This window comes from Manacus candei, unplaced genomic scaffold, assembly GCF_025592945.1.
Source record: "Manacus candei isolate 608988 ecotype Guabito, Panama unplaced genomic scaffold, ASM2559294v1 h1tg000142l, whole genome shotgun sequence".
Taxonomy (NCBI): domain Eukaryota; kingdom Metazoa; phylum Chordata; class Aves; order Passeriformes; family Pipridae; genus Manacus; species Manacus candei.
In genome coordinates this window covers 86,816-112,026 of record NW_026138190.1, presented here as the reverse complement: position 1 = coordinate 112,026, position 25,211 = coordinate 86,816, and the positions used below count along the sequence as shown (strand labels likewise).

At 42.7% G+C, this 25,211-nt stretch overlaps 2 protein-coding genes and 1 long non-coding RNA gene across 3 annotated transcripts; all 3 read left to right on the top strand.

Moving 5' to 3' along the window:
• The first annotated feature begins 7,997 nt into the window (after positions 1–7,997).
• Positions 7,998–16,106, top strand: LOC127462866 (uncharacterized). The gene is made up of 3 exons (XM_051771803.1): positions 7,998–8,016; positions 13,347–15,259; positions 16,071–16,106. Exons 2-3 carry the CDS (start codon positions 13,475–13,477, stop codon positions 16,104–16,106), a joined length of 1,821 nt encoding a protein of 606 aa, XP_051627763.1. The 5' UTR covers positions 7,998–8,016; positions 13,347–13,474.
• On the top strand, positions 9,180–11,437 carry LOC127462832 (uncharacterized). Its single transcript, XM_051771745.1, has 2 exons — positions 9,180–11,063; positions 11,350–11,437. Exons 1-2 carry the CDS (start codon positions 9,207–9,209, stop codon positions 11,392–11,394), a joined length of 1,902 nt encoding a protein of 633 aa, XP_051627705.1. The 5' UTR covers positions 9,180–9,206; the 3' UTR covers positions 11,395–11,437.
• A 917-nt stretch (positions 16,107–17,023) lies between the features above and the next one.
• On the top strand, positions 17,024–24,254 carry LOC127462863 (uncharacterized). Its single transcript, XR_007900580.1, has 2 exons — positions 17,024–17,485; positions 23,499–24,254. It is a non-coding gene; the product is annotated as an uncharacterized LOC127462863 (long non-coding RNA).
• The last annotated feature ends 957 nt before the right edge of the window (positions 24,255–25,211 follow it).

Below are 25,211 nucleotides of genomic sequence, written 5' to 3'. Positions count from 1 at the left end.
CTAGGGTTAAAAATGGGTAGTAGAGGTAGTCTAATAGGGAGTTTGTAATTATTGAGGTACGCATAATGCCGTATCCCCCAAGTTTGAGGAGGAGCGCAGCTAGGAGTATGGATCCTGCGATTGGTGCCTCTGCGTGGGCTTTTGGGAGTCATAGGTGTAGTCCGTAAAGGGGAGCTTTCACTATGAAAGCGAGCAATAGGGCTAGACTTGATATGAGGCCTGTTCAGGAGTTTGTAAGAGATGAGTGTGAAAGTTTTATTATAGTGATGTGTATAGTTCCTGTTTGAGTGTGAAGATAGAGGATCACTACTAATAGGGGAAGAGAACTAATTAGTGTATAAAATAAGAGGTAGATTCCAGCACTTAAACGTTCTGGTTGGCTACCCCATCGTGTGATTAGAATTAGGGTAGGGATTAGGGTAGCTTCGAATGCGATATAAAATAATATCAGTTCTAAGGCTGAGAAGGCCAAGATAATGAATGGTTGGGTGAGGATTATGGTTATGGTAAAAATATATTTTCGTGTGGGAGGTTTTTGTTGAAGGTGATTTTGGCTTGCCAGGATTATAAGAGGTAGAAGTCAAGAAGATAGAACTAATAAGGGGGATGAAATTTGATCAGTTCCAAGTCATGGTGATAGGTTTTTGCTAGGGTAATAGGTTGAAGGAAGTCATTGTAAGCTAGCGGTTGCAATTAAGAGGCTGTGCGAGGTGACATTGAGTCATAGGAATTTTGGAGGAGATAGGAGGGTTATGGGGAGTAATATGATTGTAGGGAGAATAATTTTTAACATTGTAGAAGGTTTAGATTGTGTAAATGATCCGATCCGTGAGTTCGGGTGGAAGCTACTAGGACTGCTAGACTGGCGCCTGCTTCACAGGCTGAGAATGCTAACATAAGAATGGGCATTAAGGTGGGGGATGTTGTTTGGGTTTGAATAGGTCATATGGAGAGGGCAATGTATATTGATAGTATTATACTTTCTAAGCATAGCAGGGCAGAAATTAGGTGTATTTGGTGAAAGGCTAGTCCTAGACTACTTAGGGTGAAGGCAGAGTAGAAGCTTAAATGCAGAAAAGTCATTGAGAAAGTCACGGGGTAGGACTGTGGTTTGTTGAGCCGAAATCAACTGTCTTTGCTAGACTAACTTTCTGAAGTTATTCTGCTCATTCTAAGCCCCCTTGAATTCATTCATAAATTAGCCCTAGTGCGAGGAGGAGAATGACTGTGGAGGTTCATGTTAAGGTAGTGAGGGGGGAGAGGAGTTGAGTAGCCCATGGGAGGGGCAGTAGGAGGGCAATTTCTAGGTCGAACAAGAGGAATAAGATTGCGACAAGGAAGAATCGGATTGAAAATGGGAGGCGGGCAGAGCCCAGTGGGTCAAAGCCACATTCGTATGGGGATAATTTTTCTGAATCTGGATTTATTTGAGCTAATCAAAGGTTTAGTGAAGTTAAGATAATACATAGTGATAGAGAAATTGTGAATATAAAGAGGATGATGTTAATTGCCTTTCTCTGGTTTTGATCCAGATTTTAGAGATTGGAAGTCAATTGTAATTAATATACTAGAAGGGCAAGATCCTCATCAATAGATTGTTATGTAGAGGAACAGTCAGATAATGTCAACAAAATGTCAGTATCAGGCCGCTGCTTCAAAGCCGAAGTGGTGGTTGGATGTGAAGTGGAATTTTACGAGGCGGAGGAGGCAAATCAAGAGGAAGGAGGATCCAATGATTACGTGGCGACCATGAAATCCTGTGGCGACAAAAAAGGTTGATCCATAGACTCCGTCGGCAATTGAGAATGGAGTTTCATAATATTCTATTGCTTGAAGTGCTGTAAAGTAGAATCCTAATAGGACGGTTATAAGTAGGGCTTGGGTAGCTTGGTTCCGATTGCCCTCTGTAATGCTGTGATGTGCTCATGTGACAGTGACTCCTGAGGCTAGGAGGATAGCAGTGTTTAGTAGGGGGACTTCTATTGGATTGAGAGGTTTGATTCCTATAGGAGGTCATTGTCCTCCGAGTTCTGGAGTGGGGACTAAGCTGGAGTGGAAGAATGCTCAGAAGAATCCTAGGAAGAAGAATGCTTCGGATGTAATAAATAAAATTATTCCGTAACGTAAGCCCTTTTGGACTGTAGGGGTATGGTGGCCTTGGAATGTGCTTTCTCGTACGATGTCACGTCATCATTGGAGTATCACTAGGATTATAGAGAGTAGGCCTAGGAGTAAGAGTTGGATAGAGTTGTGGTGAAATCATATGGCTAACCCAGAGGTAGTGAGGAGGGCGGCTGCTGCTCCAAAAATGGGTCAAGGGCTTGGGTCTACTATGTGAAATGAGTGGGCTTGGTGTGTCATTAAGGGTTAAATGTTTTCTTGTAAGTAAAGGCTTAGAAGAAGTACAAAGACATACGCTTGGATTATTGCCACGGCCACTTCTAGAATTGTTAAGAGGAGTAGAATTGTTCTAGTTAGAAGGGACACGGTAGGTATAATGGAAAGGAGGACGGTAGTGGCTGTTGAAATGAGTTGGATGAGCAGGTGTCCTGCTGTGAGGTTGGCTGTGAGGCGAACTCCTAAGGCTAAAGGGCGAATGAGAAGGCTTGTTGTTTCAATTATGATGAGGGCAGGAATTAGAGGTGTTGGGGTGCCTTCTGGTAGGAGGTGTCCAAGGGAAGCTGAAGGTTGGTTTCGTAGGCCTGTTAGCAGGGTGGCAAGTCATAGAGGGAAGGCGAGGGCTAGGTTTATTGATAGTTGGGTAGTAGGTGTGAATGTGTAAAGTAGGAGGCCTAATAGGTTAATTGTTAGAAGTATAATTATGAGTGATGATAGGATTAGGGCTCATTTATGGCCTTTTTTGTTTGATGGGGTTATTAGTTGTTTTGTGATTAAATGGAGAAATCAGAGTTGAAGAGTTGAAAGACGATTTGTAACTCATCGATTGCCAGGAGAAGGAAGTAATAGGGTTGGGAAAAACAGCGAGATGAGGATAAGGGGGATTCCGAGGAGGGTTGGGCTTATGAATTGATCAAAGAAGCTTAGGTTCATGGTCAGTTTCAGGAATGGGTTTTTATAGTGGGTAGTGTTTTGTTGGAGGGTGAGTTAGTTGGGGTAAATAGTAAGAGTTTAGGTTGAAGGATAAGAGAAAAAGTGAATCATGAAGTTAGTATGATAAAAAGTCAAGGTGCGGGGTTTAGTTGGGGCATGTCATTAAGGAGGGTGAATAATCCTCTTTCTCTAGCTTAAAAGGCTAGTGCTGGTTCATAGCTTCTTAATGATTAGGATGTTAGAAGTGAAGATCAGTTTTCGAAGTGTGTTAGAGGGGCTGATTCTACTACAATAGGTATGAAGCTGTGGTTGGCTCCACAGATTTCTGAGCACTGACCGTAGAAGATTCCAGGACGGGTTGTGATAAAGGAAGTTTGGTTCAGTCGTCCTGGAATTGCATCGGTTTTTACACCAAGGCTAGGAACAGCTCAGGAGTGGAGAACGTCATCAGCTGTAACAATAATTCGAATCGGGGATTCTATTGGAATGACGATGCGGTTATCAACTTCTAGGAGGCGGAAATGACCGAGTGGTAGATCCATAGTTGGTAGTATGTAAGAGTCAAAAGATAAATCTTTAAAGTCTGTATATTCGTAGGATCAGTATCATTGATGGCCAATAGCTTTGAGGGTGAGGTCAGGCTCATCGATTTTGTCTATCATGTAGAGGATTTGAAGGGATGGGAGGGCTAGTATAATTAGGACAATGGCAGGTAAGATTGTTCAGACTAGTTCTACTTCTTGTGCGTCGACGGTGTTGGAGGATAGTTTTTCTATAAGTATAAGAGCTAGTAAATACAGGACTAGGCTACAAATGGCTAGTGCGACTATTAGGGCGTGGTCGTGAAATTCAATAAGTTCTTCTATAATAGGGGATGAAGCGTCTTGAAAACCAAATTGAGAGTGGTTGGCCATGGAGTTGGGATGGGATGTACTGGGTTTTCACCTGTGATTTAGTCTTGACAAGACTATGTAATGATTTTACTAACAACCCATAAGAAAGAAGCATGAGTGGTTTGATGCGGTTGGCTTGAAACCAGCTTATGAGGGTTCGATTCCTTCCTTTCTTGTACTTGGACAAAAGCTGGTTCTTCAAAGGTATGGTAGGGAGGAGGGCAGCCGTGAATTCATTCAATATTTGTGGAGGTAAGTTCTGGTTGCACTACTTTCCGTTTGGATGTGAAGGCTTCTCAGATAATGAAAATTAGTATAATTCCAGCTGTTATGGAGATGAGGGAGCCGATGGAGGATAGGGTGTTTCATAGGGTATAAGCATCTGGGTAGTCTGAGTATCGTCGTGGTATACCAGCTAGGCCTAGGAAATGTTGTGGGAAGAATGTTAGGTTGACCCCAAAGAATATTAGTCCAAAGTGGGCTTTAGCTCATGTAGAGTGAAGGGTGTAGCCAGTGAACAGTGGGAATCAATGTGTGAAGCCAGCTAAAATGGCGAATACTGCCCCCATAGATAATACATAGTGGAAATGTGCAACTACGTAGTAGGTGTCGTGCAGGGCGATGTCTAGGGAGGAGTTGGCAAGAACGATGCCTGTTAGTCCACCAATGGTGAAGAGGAAAATAAAGCCTAGGGCTCATAGTATGGGCAGGTCTCATTTGATTGTTCCACCGTGTAGGGTTGCTAGTCAGCTGAAGACTTTAATGCCAGTGGGGATTGCAATAATTATGGTGGCGGATGTGAAATAAGCTCGGGTATCTACGTCCATTCCAACTGTAAATATGTGGTGAGCTCATACGATAAAGCCCAAGAAACCAATGGATAATATGGCTCAGACTATGCCTATGTAGCCAAAGGGTTCTTTTTTACGGGCGTAGTAGGCTACAACATGGGAAATAATTCCGAATCCTGGTAGGATAAGGATGTAGACTTCTGGATGGCCAAAAAATCAGAATAAGTGTTGATATAAAATTGGGTCTCCGCCTCCTGCGGGGTCAAAGAATGTAGTGTTTAGGTTTCGATCTGTTAGAAGCATTGTAATGCCAGCAGTGAGGACTGGTAGGGAGAGGAGAAGTAGAACTGCAGTAATTAGGACGGATCAAACAAATAGAGGGGTTTGGTATTGTGAGAGAGCAGGTGGTTTTCTATTGATTGCTGTGGTGATAAAGTTGATTGCCCCAAGGATGGATGAGACACCTGCCAGGTGAAGGGAGAAGATGGCAAGGTCTACTGATGCACCGGCGTGGGCTAGATTTACGGCTAGGGGTGGGTATACTGTTCATCCTGTTCCGGCCCCGGCTTCTACTGTAGAAGATGCTAGAAGAAGTAGGAAGGATGGAGGAAGTAGTCAGAAGCTCATGTGATTTATTCGTGGAAATGCTCTGTCGGGGGCACCAATTATTAATGGTACTAATCAGTTACCAAACCCTCCGATTATAATAGGCATTACTATAAAGAAAATTATAACGAAGGCATGTGTGGTGACGATTACATTGTAAATTTGGTCATCGCCTGGCTGTCCTAGTTCTGCTCGAATGAGGAGACTAAGGGCTGTGCCGATTATACCAGCTCATGCGCCAAAAATAAGGTAAAGTGTGCCGATATCTTTGTGGTTAGTGGAAAATAGTCAACGGTTGATGAAAGTCATAGGTAAGATGGCTGAGTGTAGAAGCGTTAGGCTGTAGTCCTTTTTACAGAGGTTTGATTCCTCTTCTTATCGATTCTGTAGTGAAGTTCATGTTGAGTTGCAAGCTCATTGATGTGCATTAAACATGCACCGGGATCTAGTAGACAGAAACCTGTTGGTTGGGGCATTTAGCTGTTAACTAAAATTTTATGGGATGAAAGCCCATCTGTCTAGGGGGAGGTTCTAGCTTAATTAAAGCATCTGAGTTGCATTCAGGAGATGCAGGTTAGTATCCTGTGTACCTTGACAGAAACTAAGAGGGATTAGCCCTTGTTTAAGGCTTTGAAGGCCTTCGGTTTAAATAACCTAAGTTTCTAAGGGATTGCGAGTACTATGGGAGATAGTGGTAGGAGTATAATTGATAAGGAGGTAAAGGTTGTGGTTAGGGTGTTAGTTGGTTTGTTAATTTGTCATTGTTTTATGTAGTTAGTGAAGTTTGGGGGTAGTGTGATGGTTGCACAGTAGGCCAGTCGTAGGTAGAAGAAAAGTCCAAGTAAAGAGAGTAGGGTAATAGCTGTGGCTACTACTGTTAGTTCTTGTTTTGTGAGCTCTTGAATAATTAACCATTTGGGTAGGGATCCCGTTAGGGGAAGAAGACCTGCAAGGGAGAGGAGAGTGAGCATAAGGATTGTGGTTAGTGATGGAATTTTGGTTCATATGGATATAACAGTGGATAGTTTTAGGGTATTGGTTGTGTTAAGGATGAAGAAGATGGCGGAAGTTGTTACAGTATATAGATAGAACGTAATTAAAGTCAGATTGGGGTTATAGTTGAGAATAATAGTTATTCATCCTAGGTGTGCGACAGATGAGAAAGTTAAAATTTTTCGAGTTTGGGTTTGGTTAAGTCCTATTCAGCCACCTAGGGCTGCGGAAGCAATAGCTATCGAAGATAGGAGAGTTGGGTTGAGTGAGGGGGATGTTAGGTAGAATAGTGTGGTTGGTGGAAATTTTATGACTGTGGCTAGTAGGAGGCATGTTGTTGAGCCTTGAAGAACTTCTGGAAATCAGAAATGAAATGGGACTAAGCCTAGTTTAATTGAAATTGCAATAGTTAGTAGTATACATGATATGGGGTGGGTTAGTTGGGTGATGTCCCATTGGCCAGAGAATCATGCATTGGTCATGCTGGAGAATAAAAGTAGCGTAGATGCGGCTGCTTGAGTTAGAAAGTATTTAGTAGAGGCTTCAATGGCTCGTGGAAGGTGGTTTTTAGAGATTAATGGATGAATAGCTGAAGTGTTAATTTCTAAGCCGACTCATGCTATTATTCAGTGGTTACTCAAAATTGTGATTGAGGTTCCTAGGAGTAAGCTTATTGTGGAGATTAGTTTAGCTTGGGGATTCATTAGTAAGGGAAGGAGTTAAAGATGAATCCAGACTATAAAATTCTGAAATGAGAAGTTCTGTTGTACTAGACTTTATATTTTGCAGAAATTCCTGAGATTCATTGCGTTGTCCGAGCCCATATGATTGGACACACCTGTTCACCTGTCCAAACTTGGAAACTAGGTCTACCAACCGGGAAAAGATTATCTCAAGTACCGTTGACTCCAAGTAAATGATCACTGTAATCCACTTAGATCTCCTCACTGGGGATAGACATGATTATATTATCGTCTGTATTTTCACTGTTACTCAGTTGTTATGTTGTTTACATTTTTAGAAATGACACTTCATCAATACACTGTTCAAGTCATTCACCAGTGTTGTTGCAAAGCAGTTTAAATTTAGTAGTAGAATGGCTAAGGCTTAAGTAAGAGGGTAGGCCTAGAAAGCAACACTTTACAGTAGTGAGTTAAGCAGCAGCCTTGTTCGTGGGAATAGAATGTACTGAAGAAGTAGAAACAATAATCAAAAGATTTAGTCAAGCATGTACGTAACGATTTGTACCTTAGATGTGGTAAGGGTCTGTTAAACAGTTTCTAGGGGGGTAAGACAACTTAAGCAGATTTATGATTAGAGTAGATGATTGTTAATTGTTATAAACTACTGCACCTGGTTTGCTATAGAAACTGTAATTGTTTTAGCCGTGAGAATACATGTAAACTTGTTTGTGTATAAAAGCTGAACGGAGAACGAGGGTCGTTGGAACCCTGTCTTGGGGCGTTAGCCCGCAGGTTCCCGGGGCCCCGAATAAAGCACCCATAAACCGGCACTTTGTTGGTTTGTGTCTTTGTTTACGGGCAACAGTTTTGGCGACACCAGATGGAACTCCGGGGGTAGCTGGGCGGCTCAGGAGCTGATCCACTCCATGCCGGTAACCAGGTGATTTCTGGGGAGACATCGACCCGTGCCCGACCCGCGCCCGCCGGACGACCCTCTAGGTAAGCCCGAAGGTGCTTTATTCTTTTAGGTTTGTTGGTTGGGAGCCTGCCTATAAGACGGGATAGTGAGTGTCCCGCTGGGTTGGGCTAAAGGTACCTTGGTTGGGAAGCCTAGGCGCTGGTCGTAAGACGCAGCGAAAGCTGCGCTGTACCAGCACTCGCCTCTCAGAGGGAGAATCGGCGAGTTGGTTTTGGTTTTGGTTTTGTTCTGGTTTTGGTTATGTTACTGGTTTATATTGTTGTGTTATCGTGCTGGTCGTTAAAAGTATTGTTTTGTGTTGTTGTGTTATTGTGAATTTGATGAATTTAGATTGTGGTGTGTGTGTGAGCCAGTAGCAAGCATGATGTCATTTAAAACCTTTAGAGCACTATCCTGCACAGAAAAAGATATCCCTAGCGATTCTCCGCTTGGTTGCTTGTTAAAACATTGGAAGGAAGGAAATTTTGGACAAGAGTTAAGCAAGAAACAGTTGATTGATTATTGTAATAATGTATGGCCTCAATATGAAACAGAAGGGATGCAGTGGCCTAGAAATGGTTCACTGACTTTGGAAATTATAACCCCTTTGATGCGATATTTACGAGAGAATGAGAAGTGGGATGAAATACCGTATCTGGATTTGTTTTATTATTTAGAACAAAACACTGAATGGCAAAAGGAATGTGGTATCTTAGTGTTGAGAGAACTGGAACTGGAGGATGATAAATGTAAGAAATGTCAAGAGCGGAGTATAAAGATATTGAAAGGATTGGATGATAAACATGAGCGGAAAATACGGTTTTCAGAACCAGAGGAGGATGTGTCTTTGTTAGTCTCCCCCGGAGTAACTCCAAGTGCACCCCCGAGAAATAGTCTCCCTTCACGTGCAAGGGCACAATCACACACCATGCCCCCGTTAGAATCATCCTCGGATGAGGAAGAAACAGGGGGGCGGGAATGTGACAGAACTCCTCTAGCAGAACGGACTCGGAGAGGGCGAAGGGAGAGGGAAAGAAGACGGGGAGGGGGGAGGGAGACAGACGTTTCGCTCTCACCCCCTAGATTGATGGCTCCCTTGCGAGAAGCGGTTGGAGCAGGCAGGGGAAAAATCATGATAAAAGTTCCTTTTTCGCCTAATGATTTACTAATTTGGAAACAGTCAGCTGGGACATATAGGGAAAATCCTGAGCGGGTGGCTCGTGTTATAAAAATGGTTATAAAAACACAAGACCCGGACTGGAATGATTTACAGGTATTAATAGATACAATTTTAGATTCAACAGAAAAAGAAATGGTATTAAAGGTGATGGTGGAGAGAGCAAAGGAAAGGATTCGTACCCTGCCCCGGGCAGCGCGGGGGACGGTAAACAATTTTGTACCGCGGGAGGACCCCGACTGGGACGCTAATAACCCCGCAGATTATAAAAAGTTAAAAATTTACCAGGAATTATTGGTAGAGGGAGTGCGATGTGGCATTCCAAAAACGTTGAATTGGTCTAAGTTATATTCAGTAATGCAAGATAAGACTGAGTCCCCTTCTGCCTTTTTAGAAAGGCTAAAGGAAACAGCTCGGAAGTATACAGATTTAGATGTTGAAGACGAGTCTGGAAAATTACAATTAGCATTGATCTTTATGGGACAATCACAAGAATATATTAGAAAGAAATTTCAAAAACTGGAAGGGAGAGAAACAAGAGATTTAGAGAAATTGTTAGAAGTGGCTTGGAAAGCATATAACAATCGGGAAAAGGAAAGTACTAAGAAACAACAAGCGAGCTTGTTGGCGCTTTTACAAGCTTCAGGAGAGAACAATGGGGTCGGTAGTAGGGGAAGAGGACGTGGCAGAAGGGGAAGGGGAGGAATGGGTAGAGGATTTAACAATCAGTCGGGATTTGGAAATCAATATGGGGGAGGACGTGGTAGAATAGGACCAAATCAGTGTGCTCTTTGTAAAGGACAAGGACATTGGAAAAACGAATGCCCATTAAATGCTGGAAATGGAATGAATCCTTGGAATCCTCAAAGCTTTGTGAATCCACAAAACCCTGTTGGTATGGGCACGCCACAGGGTGTCGCCCAAGCATTTATGTTAGGGAGTTGTGGAAGACAGAGCCGGCTAGATTCAGACTTAAAGGTTGTTTTGGAAGTAGAGGGGGAGCCGACGGAATTTAGAATAGATACTGGAGCTAGTTTTTCGGCAATGAATAAATTGATGGGGCCATTAAGTGATTCAACCGTACAAGTAGTGGGAGTTTCAGGACAAATAGAGGAAAGAACATTTCTGCGACCTCTAGATATCAAATTTAAGGGAAGAGAATTAGATCATCAATTTCTGTACATGCCCAACAGTCCTGAATGTTTATTAGGAAGGGATTTGCTTTCAGCCTTGCAAGCTAAAATTATATTTGAAAAAGGGAGAGTCAAGATAGAAATTCCAGAAGAAAATTTAGCAAAAATTTTTGTTGTGAAAGAAGTGGAAAAGGAAGAAATACCCCAAGAGATTGAACAGGCTGTTGTACCCTGGGTGTGGGAGACCGGGGTTCCTGGGAAATCTAAAGCAGCCACCCCAGTTAAAATAGAGTTGAAGGAAGGAGCACAACCTGTCAGAGTTAGGCAATACCCAATTAGTTTAGAAGCAAGAAAGGGAATAGCCCCTATGATTTCACAGTTCCTAACTCTAGGAATATTACAAGAATGTGAATCAGAATTTAATACCCCTATTTTTCCAATTAAAAAGCCAAATGGTAAATATAGATTAGTACAAGATTTGAGAGCAGTAAATCTTATTACAAAAGATATTCACCCGGTTGTAGCAAATCCTTATACCTTGCTAACATCTGTTTCTGAGAAGTTTCAGTGGTTTACTGTGGTTGATTTGAAAGATGCTTTCTTCTGCATACCACTGGTACGAGAAAGTTGGAAAATCTTTGCCTTTGAATGGGAAAGTCCGGAGACAGGACGAAAGAGACAGCTCGCTTGGACCAGATTACCACAAGGATTCAAGTGTTCTCCTACAATATTTGGTAACCAGTTGGCAAAGGAACTTGAGGAGTGGAAGATGACGCAGGTAAAAGAATCTCCTTTTTCTTATATAGTGCTTCAGTATGTTGATGACGTCTTTTTGGGGGCTACAGAACAGGGACTTTGTCGTCAGTTAACTATTGAACTGTTTAACATGCTGGGCCAAGCAGGCTACCGAGTCTCAAAAGAAAAAGCACAATTAGTAAAACGGAAAGTTATCTGTCTGGGATGTGAAATTTCCCAAGGAGTCCGGCGCCTGGGAACAAATAGAATTCAAGCAATATGTGCTATACCTGTGCCTAGAAATAATCAAGAACTGAGATCTTTTCTAGGAATGGTCGGATGGTGCAGGCTGTGGATTCCTAACTTCGGACTGACTGCTCGACCACTGTATGAAGCAGCAAAGGAGTCCAAGCTAACGTGGGGGACAGAGCAAGAAAAAGCATTCCAGGAACTGAAGAAAGCCCTCCAGGAAGCACCTGCCCTGGGACTACCGGACCCAACCAAGGAATTTCAGCTCTATGTTTGTGAGAGACAGCGAATGGCCTTAGGAGTACTCACTCAGCGATTAGGATCCTGGAAGAGACCGGTTGGGTACTTCTCCAAACGGCTAGACGCAGTAAGTGGGGGATGGCCGGGGTGTCTCAGAGCTGTGGCAGCGACGGTCATTTTAATACAGGAAGCGCGCAAATTGACTCTGGGAAAACACATGATAGTGTACGTGCCCCACATGGTCATAGCAGTTCTAGAGCAAAAAGGGGGGCATTGGCTCTCCTCCAGCCGCATGTTGCAATACCAGGCTTTGTTGAGAGAACAAGATGATGTTGAACTGAAAATTACTAACCATCTCAACCCAGCAGAATTCCTTAGGTCTACACAGGAAGAAGGCACCCTGGAGCATGACTGTGTAGAGACCATTGAACAAGTCTACGCGAGCAGAAGAGACTTGAAGGACGAACCACTGACAGATCCTGACTGGGAGCTGTACACCGACGGATCTAGTTTTGTGGAAAACGGCACCAGGTACGCTGGGTATGCAGTAGTCACTTTACAACAAGTGATAGAAGCAACTGCACTACCCCCAGGTACGTCTGCACAAAAAGCCGAAATATGGGCATTGGTGAGAGCTTTAATATTAAGCCAAGGAAGGAGAGTTAACATATGGACTGACTCCAAATATGCTTTTGGGGTAGTTCATGTTCACGGAGCACTCTGGAAGGAGAGAGGACTTCTTACTTCTCAGGGGACAACGATTAAACATCGGGAAGAAATTTTACAATTGCTAGAGGCAATACATAAGCCCTCAGCAGTGGCAATAATGCATGTCAGAGGACACCAGGTTGATCCAGGACGAGAGTTTCAGGGAAATCGATACGCTGACCAAGCAGCCAGGAGGGCTGCGAGAGAGGTATGGACTCAAATGGTTCTTTTACCAACCCGGAATAATCCAGCAATAGCATTCATGGAAGAGAAACCGCATTATTCACCTGAAGATGAGAAATTAGCTGTGATGATGGAAGCGAAGAAAAATATCAGGGGGTGGTATATCACTCCTACGAGACAGGTAATTTTACCAGTCAGAATAATGAAAGCAGTGCTTGAAATGGAACACAACAAGTGCCACTGGGGTGCAGAAGCACTAGTGAAATTCTTGAAAAACGAAATTTTCTCAAACCAGATGTTAACACTAGCTAAAAGGGTGAATGCAATGTGTCCTATGTGTATAAAGAATAATCCAGTAGTCAGGAAGCAAGTACAAATGGGAAAACTACAAGTAGGACAGTTACCAGGAGACTATTGGCAAGTAGATTTTTCTGAGTTGCCTAAGGCCCAAACTTTTAAATATCTGCTAGTGTATGTTTGTACCTTCTCAGGGTGGCCAGAAGCTTTTCCATGCAGGACCAATCAGGCAAAAGAAGTAGTGAAAACCCTTCTGAAGGAAATCATCCCAAGATTTGGAGTTCCCCTAGGGTTGTCCTCTGATCGAGGACTGCACTTTACAGCAGGGATAGTCCAAGATGTGTCAGCTGTATTAGGGATAACATGGAATCTCCATACACCATGGAGACCGCAGTCTAGTGGACAAGTAGAAAGAATGAATCAGACATTAAAAGGTCAATTGAAGAAGATCTGTCAGGAAGCCAAAATCCAGTGACCCCAAGCAGTACCCCTCGCTCTGCTGAGAGTTAGGATTAAACCAAGGGAAAGAATAGGAGTAAGTCCATACGAAATATTGTATGGCAAGCCCTATCATGCGGCTACTTACCAAGGGGATCCTCATGTAGTGGGTGATCAGGCAGTATTTAACTATGTGTTATCTTTGAATGAGACCCTCACAGCCCTCAGAGGAGCGCTGCAGTGGAATCGGCCTCTGCCCCTGGAGAATCCGGTTCATGACATTTCTCCAGGAGACCAAGTCTATGTGAAAAACTGGTCAGTGGAACCATTAAAGGAAACATGGGACGGTCCTCGCCAGGTGATAATGACCACTTATACGGCGGTGAAAGTCGAGGGAATCGACAATTGGATCCATTACACCCGAGTCAAGAAGGTTCCAGTCTCATGGTCGGTAGAACCTCTCTCACCTACAAAGATGGTATTTCGAGCCAACAATTGAAGATTGTGGTATTCCTGGGGTTGATAAGTTTAGCAGAGACCACCGTGAGAATTGAGACCCCAGATCCTTATTTGTTTGCACCAGAACACACTGATGTAAACTTAACTTGTCTGTTTTCAGATGACCAGGGAGCTGAATTAAGAGATGTCCACGTCAAGTGGAGACGGAGGGATCAAGATCGAATCATAACAGAAGGAGTGACAACAGTTTGGGATGCGACACAACAAAAGGGTTATACCGTCCTGCAGGTACCTGAGGTGTCTAAAACCGTAGAAGGGACATACATGTGTGTAGTTTGGATTCAAAGGAGTTTTGATTATGGGTATGTAGAAATACACATGATAAACACAACTCGGGAAATAATGACTAAGGTACAAGTTATACCCCCTAGGAAAACTCGACATGTGAGAGATCTGCAGATTCCGAATAGAGAAATAGAACAGGAAAATTTAATTGTGGGCCTAATTCGAGATTTTGGGAAAGTACAAAACGTTACTAAAATTACTGCATGTCTCCCTATGCCTCATGCAGCAGGAGACCCAATTCCATGGGGAATAATTCCAGTACCGGAAATACCCAAAATGTTTAAGAATATTACAAGGAATTGCAAATTTGTAACCATCACATGGAGTGAAACGATAGATGTATGTTTATTAAGTGACAAAATGATGAAGAAGCAATGTGAACAGATGCCGGGATATTTCCGATGGGTAGTAATTGGCACATGGGTAACAAGTGAAACAATTAATGAATTAAAAGGATACTGTTTAGTTACAAATTCAACACACCCATGCTCTAAAGTTCCGGCTTCAGTAAAACGAGAAAAACAAGAAGAGGTCTGTCAAAATATTACCAGTTCTACAACCATGGAAGAATGGCAAACAATTTGGGGACCCAGCCTGCTAGAGACATATAGTTATATTGGAAAGGTACAGTGGTGCATTCACTGGAAGGGGAAAAAGAATCAAACTTATTCTACAGGAAATAGAGGGAATCATAATTGGAGGACAGAAACACATACAAAAGAGGATTGGAATTGTACCCGAATATATACATGTGACACTCCAGACGATGAAATAGGATTAATACCAGTCAGGGCCCTCCTGCAGTTAGGATGTGAGTGTCGAGGATATAACCATACTATTAAAGGACATGTGAAAAACATTGATTGTCACACTACTACAGTTAGAAGTCCCGGAAACCTAGTATGGGTCATGGGACATGGTCAATGGACCACCCACATGCCACTAGACGGTCCGGTTGTACCTGTCACACTAGGGATACCTACTCTTTGTCCACTCTGGAGAAAAGAGAAGTTAACACCAGCAGAGATGCGACCACGGGAGAAAAGAGAAGTTAGTAATGACATTAATGACCTGGAACTAACAGATTGGCATGAGCCATCAGCAGGAGTTAAATTCGGATGGGCACTAGAATCTTTGTTTGCCCCAATTTCAACATATCGAAATAGAGAAATGTTGTTCAAATTGATGAGCCAGACCGAAAGGTTAGCAGCAGTCACTAAGAAAGGATTTAAAGATCTAAATTTACAATTACAAGCCACCTCTAGAATGACCATACAAAACCACATGGCATTAGACCTGATATTACTCAAAGAACATGGAGTTTGCTGTTACCTGCATGCAAAGGATGAGCATTGTTGTGTACACATCCCAAATGTCACTCAAGAAGTAGAGAAAGATATTAATCAATTAGAACAAATTGACGAGAATGTTCATAAACTGCAGAAAGAAGCGGAACACAATTGGATAGGACAATTATTCAGCTCCCTAGGTCTCCATGTGTCAGGATGGATATCTTCTGTTATCCAGTACGGAATATTGATTGTAATAATTGTTGTCATAGCCATAACTGTTTACAAGTGTCTTTTAGGAATGATTGTAAAAGAAGGTCAACATACGAGACGCATCATGAAAGCTATAACAAGAAAAGAAGTAATCTCACCGCAAAATGGATCACCTCCTATCCATCAAGAAACTGCAACCTGAAGATTGCTGTATTTGAGCATCCTTGCAAGCAAAGCCTGAAGAATGCTCAAAAGGGGGGACTGTTGCAAAGCAGTTTAAATTTAGTAGTAGAATGGCTAAGGCTTAAGTAAGAGGGTAGGCCTAGAAAGCAACACTTTACAGTAGTGAGTTAAGCAGCAGCCTTGTTCGTGGGAATAGAATGTACTGAAGAAGTAGAAACAATAATCAAAAGATTTAGTCAAGCATGTACGTAACGATTTGTACCTTAGATGTGGTAAGGGTCTGTTAAACAGTTTCTAGGGGGGTAAGACAACTTAAGCAGATTTATGATTAGAGTAGATGATTGTTAATTGTTATAAACTACTGCACCTGGTTTGCTATAGAAACTGTAATTGTTTTAGCCGTGAGAATACATGTAAACTTGTTTGTGTATAAAAGCTGAACGGAGAACGAGGGTCGTTGGAACCCTGTCTTGGGGCGTTAGCCCGCAGGTTCCCGGGGCCCCGAATAAAGCACCCATAAACCGGCACTTTGTTGGTTTGTGTCTTTGTTTACGGGCAACAGTGTCATGGTCCAACCATGGACCACGCGGTGGGATGGAATCCAACAGCCCCCAGGAGCTGGTTTCTCCCCTGAGGGTGCAGAGCAGCAGGGCCTTTTCCAGACCCAACTGTACCTTCCAGAAAGATATCAGCTATACTTTGCTTCTTTGCTGACTTCTGTTTTAGATGTCAATGTGTGGACCACCCTGGCCAACGTGACGAAGATGGACATGATATGTGTGTCCATGGTAACTCCCACGAGTCCTTTTCGCACCTGTCTGGTTGGAATACCCATTGATAACTACTGGTGGGGAACTCTATATAATGAGACCGTGTTAGCAAACTGCACATATCCAGGAGTTGACATTTTTTCTTAGAGATATATACCAGAACGCATCAGTTTGGTGCAATGAGACTCTGCAAAAACGATTTATTCCTGGATCCGATGTGATAGGTCTCCCAAATGATCTGTTTCTCATTTGTGGACAAAGAGCATGGAAAGGTATTCCGGGAAAGGCTGTAGGAGGCCCTTGTACCTTTGGACGATTAACCTTTTTTCATCCTCGCAGCGTAACCTTGCCTAAACTAAGAAGACGCAGACGTAGCACACAGCGGTTTACTCCGGACTGTAACTCTGATGTAGAGTTTTGGAATAAGGCTGAAAGAATAACTGCTAGTGTAATATCTCAGATAGGGACTGCTCATGCTTTGGTTTCTCTAAATAAACTAGGATGCTGGTTGGCTAAAGAAACTAATGCTACTTCTGCTGCTTTGAGTGCATTGCTCACAGATGTAGACTCAGTTAGACATGCAAGTTTACAAAATAGAGCTGCTATTGATTTTTTGTTGTTAACCCAGGGACATGGCTGTCAAGATTTTGAGGGCATGTGCTGCATGAATTTAAGTGATCATTCTGAATCTGTTCATGCTAGCATCCAGAAATTAAAAGCCCTTACTCAACAATTACATGTTCATGATGAATGGAACCTCTTTGGTGATTGGAAATGGGGATGGCCCTGGTTACGAAAAGTGTTAATAGGTTTGTCAATAGTTGGATGTATAATAACATGCATATTGTGTATGATTCCCTGTATACTAACATGTGTACGTCGAATGATAAACACCAAGCTAAATGCATTACAATCTCGAGTAGTTCGTTATCACCCTCTTGCTACCATTGATCACGCGGTGGTATGTAAGGGGGGTACTTTTGAATTAGATGATCAATGGAGCATAGAGGCGTGAGAACGAAGTCATATTAGGATGTGAAACCAGCTAGAGTATGGTACAATGTAACTTCATGGCAGAAGCTAATTGTAAGGTCCATTGTGCTTTTCAACAAGTCAGCTTGTAAGGTCCATTGTGCTTTTTAGCAAGTCAGTTTGATATTCCCTATTATCAGAGCTGAGTTTTTCCTTGGTTTTGCTACATATTGCAAGATAGATACATCTACCCTTGAAACACAATGGTAGAGGTCATCCATAGGGGTGAGAAAGATGATGATGGGAGGAAGATTATGTGGGCAGGGGTCGCTCACCCCTTGCCCCACAAGTAGGGCATGCGCAGACTGTTGCCATTAGGTAATGATTAGGTGGTGTTTGGCTGCCATTCAGGCATCACCTTATACTGCGTACTGGCCCTACGTAGTGTAATGTGGAACTGATAAAAATGGGGTGTCAGAGCTGCTGAGTTGAGCGATACTCATCCTACCACCGAGACTGTGTTGCTCCGCGGGGACGCCCGCTAAGCATGGGTACCGACCAGCTGCTGCAGATCCTGACAGCCCTGGCCTGTCTGTGTGGGTAAGCACAGATTTTGATAGGAAGCAACTGAGAGAACAAACTTTTTAATATCCTTTTTGTGTTCCTTTAATTCCCCTTTTATGCTTATAGTATTTTTCCTTTAGTTTCCCTTTTTACTAACCAATATCGTGTTATCCATAATATTGTGTTAAGATCCTTTTTTGGTATCCCTTTTCACTAGTTAATACTGTATTAAATGCTGTTCGTAGTATTTGTTTTAATGCCACCCGATAAGATAGTTATTTTGTATCCCTTTTTCTTTTTAGTTTTTAATCCCTCTTGTTAAGTTTATTACTAGTATTATTATTCTCACTGTAATAAAAGATATTTTGTGTGCTTGAGTATTTTTGGCACTTGTCTTTATTCCGGACATGTATCCGAACGTACTGCTACATAAATTGCCGTAGTCGACAGGATACATGGAGGAATAAGCAGTGCCCCAGGGAATTCGTTGGTGGAGTGCTCAGCTGACGTGTCCCTGTGTATTGGTGGGAGATCTTCAGGTGGAGTGCACAGCCTGGAGAGCCGCGTCCCCGTGTGTGTTGTGTAAAAGGGAGATTCTCAGGTGGAGAGCATAGCCTGGGAAGTCGCGTCCCTGTGTGTGTGGTGAACTCTGTGTGGGTGCCGTGAGTGCCAGTGTCTGCTTTCATATCTTATAATTGTTTTGTTTTAAAGTGGTTTTTGTTGTTCTTGTTGATTAAGTTACTATATGGGTGGCAATGCTTGTGTTTTATATGTTTTGTTTGTTTTTTGCATATGGGAGGTAGTTCTGAGCAATTAATTGTGAGTATACCACACTTCTTGAGACCTAGAATTAAGATTTGTCCTTTTTTGCAACTGTTGTTTATATGTACGACTTTGTTGTATTAATTGTAATAAATATATCTCGGGACGTAGAGGCAGCCAGGAGATAAGGCTAGATCGGACTTTAAATTTTTATTGTATTCGGTGTGGAGCGAATCAAAGCCTAGAAGATACCCAGTGGATTAGGTTTTATTGTTGTTTCACTCATAGATATGTCTTTCTGAGGATTCATTTAGAGTTACTGTAGAGTGTGTATTTTGTGGTTGATATATAAAGATTTTAGATTTGATGTGTATGTGTAGTTAGGCTTGTTTGTGATGTAAGAGTCATAGTTTGCGGATTAGTGTGTCTCATTGTGTTTAGCTTAAAAATTGAGAATCTTTTGTCATTGTTCTGTTAGTGAGAACATTAGTAGATTAAGATGAAAAAGTGGTTAGGAGGGTCAGCCGCAGGCGACAATGAACCTAAGAAAGCTCCTCCCCGTGAATTAATAGAATTGGGGCAGGAGCCATAGATTACTTTGTAGAATAAGTGGGAAGCATGTACAAAGATTCCTCTTGAGTATTGGGGGCAGCAGACCCCAATGGAGGTATTGCAATACTGGGAGCAGTTTACCCCTACTACTAAATCAAGCAGTCATCTGGAACAGGCTGGACGAATGGGGGGTGCACTGCTTACTGCATACAAGTTAACTGTGGAAAAATGCAAAAAACTGCAGGAGCAGCTGAATGCTGTAAGAGCCACTCAGCTGGTACAACGCCAGACTTTCCTTGACCTTCAGGCCTAAAAGAACAGGGTAGAAGATAAATGTGTTACTTTAGCTGAGAAATATGCTGTGAGAACTGTTCGGCACAGACAAAGGAAAATAGACCCAAGTGATCGGGGACCAGGGGTGCGAGCTATAATCACTTCCCCTGATTGAGATCCAGAGAAGTGGGATAGTAACATATAGAGTAGTAGTGATGATTCTGATGAGGACGATTTTATAGAAAATTCAGAGAAGTTATCAACATCAGATGAGTTGGCACACAGAGCAAGGGGCTGACTCTGTGATAATAGACGATGTTGATGCCACGAAGTTTTTAGGGTTAACTAATGATGTATATGTACAAAATGCCCTTCGGCGTTTAAGACGAACACCAGGAGTTGATAGAACTTTGGTTTCAGTTATTGCTGAAGGTCTCAGTGACCGTTTTACTAATGATTGATCGTGGTAGGATGGAAGTTCATCCTGGGTAACTCTGCATCAAGCAATCAAAATATTAAAGGGGGAAGAAATGAAAATAGCTATTGAGCTGCAAAGCCCTGAACTTTACATGCAACAACCTTTAATTCCAGTAATGCGAAACAAATTGTTAGAAGGCTGTCCTGTACCCTGGAAACCATACATTATTCCACTGTTAGTGTCTAACTCAGGGGCACCCATAGAAGAGATCATAGAGAGGTTGCAGCAACTTGGTGACCTTCCAGGCCTCCCACCCACAGAACAAAACCTTAACTTGATACTGTTGTAATGAGGAGGGGTAATATGATACCTCAAGTAAATATTAAGTTGTTAGTATTTGGAAGGGGGGAGTTGTTTGTGTTTTGTCTCCCACAGGACCCTGCTGGCTTCCAGCATGTTTGATGAAACCTTATCATGAGCGGCAAGAATTCTGGACAGAGATCAGTGAATGCTGAGCAGCACAAGACCAGCCCGAATATCACATGGAAGAAAAACATATCCTAAATATAAATAATTGTGTCTACTAACTTTTGCTAACTGGTGTAATGACTCAGTTATCGTGTACCTGTCTCTCGTGTGTCTTGTCCACACCTGATGTTGTGATTTATGTAATGAACAATGTCCTGGCCAGAGGCTGGGAGGCTATAGCTACCAAAGCCATGATTACTCCTGCATTAGCCTATTCAGTGCAGGTCATGTATCTTGAATAACAAGATGGATTGGTTATTCTTTCCTGCATAGCAAGTCTCGTGTCCCAGTAGATCCCTGGATCTACTGCTCCAGAGATAAGAAGGTTTATATTTCTTAGATGAGTTGCACCAACAATCTGTATGCTTCGTTTTGTATTACTGGTAAGCAACAATCAGAATTGGAATATTATTCCTGAACAGTGTGCTGCCAAGTTGTTCTGGCAGCAGTGTTAAAGGTAAAGGCTAAAGCTAAGCCCTGGCTTCAAGAAGTGAAGGACATGTGTGATGCCATGTGCAGAGGGACTGCAATTGTGCTTGGTTTTGTCTCCTGGGATGGGGCAGACGTGCCATTAAGGGGGGAAAGAAGACAATAGAAAACTATAAAACTTGTAACATCCTGAAGCCTAATGGTCATCACTGTATAGAATGATCCGTTTCTATGCTATTCATGTCACACCAGTGATGTTTGTGAAGATCAGGCAGAACGGTGTGGTTTGGGAATTCTAAATCAGACACTGATTGTTTTGCAGTGTTCATATTTGTATGTGTTTCATCCCAGTAGTGTTACAGCAGGTGGCAAGAATTATTTGGAATCAACAAATGACAGAAACCTTTTGGCTTACGAGTCTATACAAGAATATATGTGATTGTGAAATAACCATGTGTGAGGTGCTGGGCCTCGCAGAAGAAAAGCTTATGTTGAAAAGCTGGTTGGTAAGACTGCAAATGAAGGACTGATGTTTGTGGACCTCTCTATGGGCTCTGGTTCGCATCATGTTTACAATTTTCTTGTGATGAACTGGCAATATTCTAGTTAAGTACAAAAATGATTTCACACTCAATGGTATAGTTAATGTGAAGATGGATAAAATTCTTTTATAGCATGGAGGCAAGAGATAACCTGTGCTATCACTCCATGAGGTGAAGGGGGATTGACTGCAGTCAGGGGTAAACTGGGGCAGGACGGTTTGCTCCCGATGAGGCCTGGAATCTGTACAGAGAGTGCAAGCTTTCTGTGGGAGCGGTTGGTGAGACCAGGATGTTGTCTGGTGTTGCATCAAACTCCAGATAAACATTGCCTGTGATGGCTCCTAACAGGCCTATAAATGTGTGACTGGCAGTCAACCACTTCATACTATAAAAGATGAATCCAGACTATAAAATTCTGAAATGAGAAGTTCTGTTGTACTAGACTTTATATTTTGCAGAAATTCCTGAGATTCATTGTGTTGTCCGAGCCCATACGATTGGACACACCTGTTCACCTGTCCAAACTTGGAAACTAGGTCTGCCAACTGGGAAAAGATTATCTCAAGTACCGTTGACTCCAAGTAAATGATCACTGTAATCCACTTAGATCTCCTCACTGGGGATAGACATGATTATATTATCGTCTGTATTTTCACTGTTACTCAGTTGTTATGTTGTTTACATTTTTAGAAATGGCACTTCATCAATACACTGTTCGAGTCATTCACCAGTGTCATGGTCCAACCATGGACCACGTGGTGGGATGGAATCCAACAGCCCCCAGGAGCTGGTTTCTCCCCTGAGGGTGCAGAGCAGCAGGGCCTTTTCCAGACCCAACTGTACCTTCCAGAAAGATATCAGCTATACTTTGCTTCTTTGCTGACTTCTGTTTTAGATGTCAATGTGTGGACCACCCTGGCCAACGTGACGAAGATGGACATGATATGTGTGTCCATGGTAACTCCCACGAGTCCTTTTCGCACCTGTCTGGTTGGAATACCCATTGATAACTACTGGTGGGGAACTCTATATAATGAGACCGTGTTAGCAAACTGCACATATCCAGGAGTTGACATTTCTTCTTAGAGATATATACCAGAACGCATCAGTTTGGTGCAATGAGACTCCGCAAAAACGATTTATTCCTGGATCCGATGTGATAGGTCTCCCAAATGATCTGTTTCTCATTTGTGGACAAAGAGCATGGAAAGGTATTCCGGGAAAGGCTGTAGGAGGCCCTTGTATCTTTGGACGATTAACCTTTTTTCATCCTCGCAGCGTAACCTTGCCTAAACTAAGAAGACGCAGACGTAGCACACGGCGGTTTACTCCGGACTGTAACTCTGATGTAGAGTTTTGGAATAAGGCTGAAAGAATAACTGCTAGTGTAATATCTCAGATAGGGACTGCTCATGCTTTGGCTTCTCTAAATAAACTAGGATGCTGGTTGGCTAAAGAAACTAATGCTACTTCTGCTGCTTTGAGTGCATTGCTCACAGATGTAGACTCAGTTAGACATGCAAGTTTACAAAATAGAGCTGCTATTGATTTTTTGTTGTTAGCCCAGGGACATGGCTGTCAAGATTTTGAGGGCATGTGCTGCATGAATTTAAGTGATCATTCTGAATCTGTTCATGCTAGCATCCAGAAATTAAAAGCCCTTACTCAACAATTACATGTTCATGATGAATGGAACCTCTTTGGTGATTGGAAATGGGGATGGCCCTGGTTACGAAAAGCGTTAATAGGTTTGTCAATAGTTGGATGTATAATAACATGCATATTGTGTATGATTCCCTGTATACTAACATGTGTACGTCGAATGATAAACACCAAGCTAAATGCATTACAATCTCGAGTAGTTCGTTATCACCCTCTTGCTACCATTGATCACGCGGTGGTATGTAAGGGGGGTACTTTTGAATTAGATGATCAATGGAGCATAGAGGCGTGAGAACGAAGTCATATTAGGATGTGAAACCAGCTAGAGTATGGTACAATGTACCTTCATGGCAGAAGCTAATTGTAAGGTCCATTGTGTTTTTCAACAAGTCAGCTTGTAAGGTCCATTGTGCTTTTTAGCAAGTCAGTTTGATATTCCCTATTATCAGAGCTGAGTTTTTCCTTGGTTTTGCTACATATTGCAAGATAGATACATCTACCCTTGAAACACAATGGTAGAGGTCATCCATAGGGGTGAGAAAGATGATGATGGGAGGAAGATTATGTGGGCAGGGGTCGCTCGCCCCTTGCCCTACAAGTAGGGCATGCGCAGACTGCTGCCATGAGGTAATGATCAGGCGGTGTTTGGCTGCCATTCAGGCATCACCTTATACTGCGTACTGGCCCTACGTAGTGTAATGTGGAACTGATAAAAATGGGGTGTCGGAGTTGCTGAGTTGAGCGATACTCATCCTACCACCGAGACTGTGTTGCTCTGCGGGGACGCCCGCTAAGCATGGGTACCGACCAGCTGCTGCAGATCCTGACAGCCCTGGCCTGTCTGTGTGGGTAAGCACAGTTTTTTGATAGGAAGCAACTGAGAGAACAAACTTTTTTAATATCCTTTTAGTGTTCCTTTAATTCTCCTTTTATGTTTATACTATTTTTCCTTTAGTTTCCCCTTTTACTAAGATTCTTTTTTTTTTGGTATCCCTTTTCACTAGTTAATACTGTATTAAATGCTGTTCGTAGTATTTGTTTTAATGCCACCCGATAAGATAGTTACTTTGTATCCTTTTTTAGTTTTTAATTCCTCTTGCTAAGTTTATTACTATTCTTATTATTCTCACTGTAATAAAAGATATTTTGTGTGCTTGAGTATTTTTTGGCACTTGTCTTTATTCCGGGCATGTATCTGAACGTACTGCTACACACAGAGATAACCTTTGGGGGGGGGGGGAAAGAAAATGCATAGGGGAGAGAAAGGCAGGAGAAGAGCAAGGGAGAGTAAGAGAAAGAAAAGCTGAGAGTGGACAGATGTATATAGTCACCGCCCACGGGGTCCAGCGATGTTTCCATGTCTGTCAGTTGAAGTGGTGGCCTTGATCTACCAGGGGTGAAGGAGGGAAGTCCCCATACTCCAAGAAGTTATGGGTTATAGCCATGATTAGTGTCACGGACCATGGTTCGAGCCTCCAACATCTCGAGGGTTGCAGTCTCTCTTCTAAGGTTAGGGAACAGGCTTTGGGCATAGCTTGCAGTTACTGTGTGGACCAATTGTCAGAGACTGAAATGGTTAATGATTTATGCATTCTAGGAGACTTTTCAGGCTTTTGACTTGCATGATACCTCTGATGAGCAGTCGGGTCCCTCCCTCCCTCCAGTGCTGACGGTGTGAAGCCCTGAAAAGGCAAGAGCTGAGCTTACCGGCTTTTGACTGTTGATATATCTGATGAGGAATCAGGTCCCTCCCTCCCTCTGCTATGAGATGTTAGGGTTAGGGTTAGGGTTAAGGTTAGCAAGGGTTAGGGTTTAGGTTTTAGGGTTTACGGTTTGGGGTTTAAGGTTGGGGTGTGGGTTTGGGTTAGGGTTTAGTGTTAGGGTTAGGATTAGGGTTAGGCAGAATCGGTCTCAATGCGCGATCTAACAATCGCGGGCTTAGCCCATTCCAGACACGCAGCGGTGCCCAATAGGCCCCTCTGGGGCTACAAGCCCGATTCAGTGCCCACCGCTGTCAGAATCTTTTGCTTTTTCTCTTGGGTCTCTGCCATTGTTGTTGCTGTTCTGTTGCGTGTCTGGTAGAATACCCACCGCCGTCTGGTATGTACTCTGCTT

What these genes read in the sequence shown, in the direction of transcription:
- LOC127462866 (XM_051771803.1), top strand. Translation starts at nt 13,475, where the DNA reads ATGGGACGGTCCTCGCCAGGTGATAATGACCACTTATACGGCGGTGAA. An exon ending in TATTACTCAAAGAACATGGA is followed by an intron (nt 15,260 to 16,070) that starts GTTTGCTGTTAC and finishes AGCTGAACGGAG; the next exon opens with AACGAGGGTCGTTGGAACCC.
- LOC127462832 (XM_051771745.1), top strand. Translation starts at nt 9,207, where the DNA reads ATGGTTATAAAAACACAAGACCCGGACTGGAATGATTTACAGGTATTA. An exon ending in AGGAGTGGAAGATGACGCAG is followed by an intron (nt 11,064 to 11,349) that starts GTAAAAGAATCT and finishes GATCTTTTCTAG; the next exon opens with GAATGGTCGGATGGTGCAGG.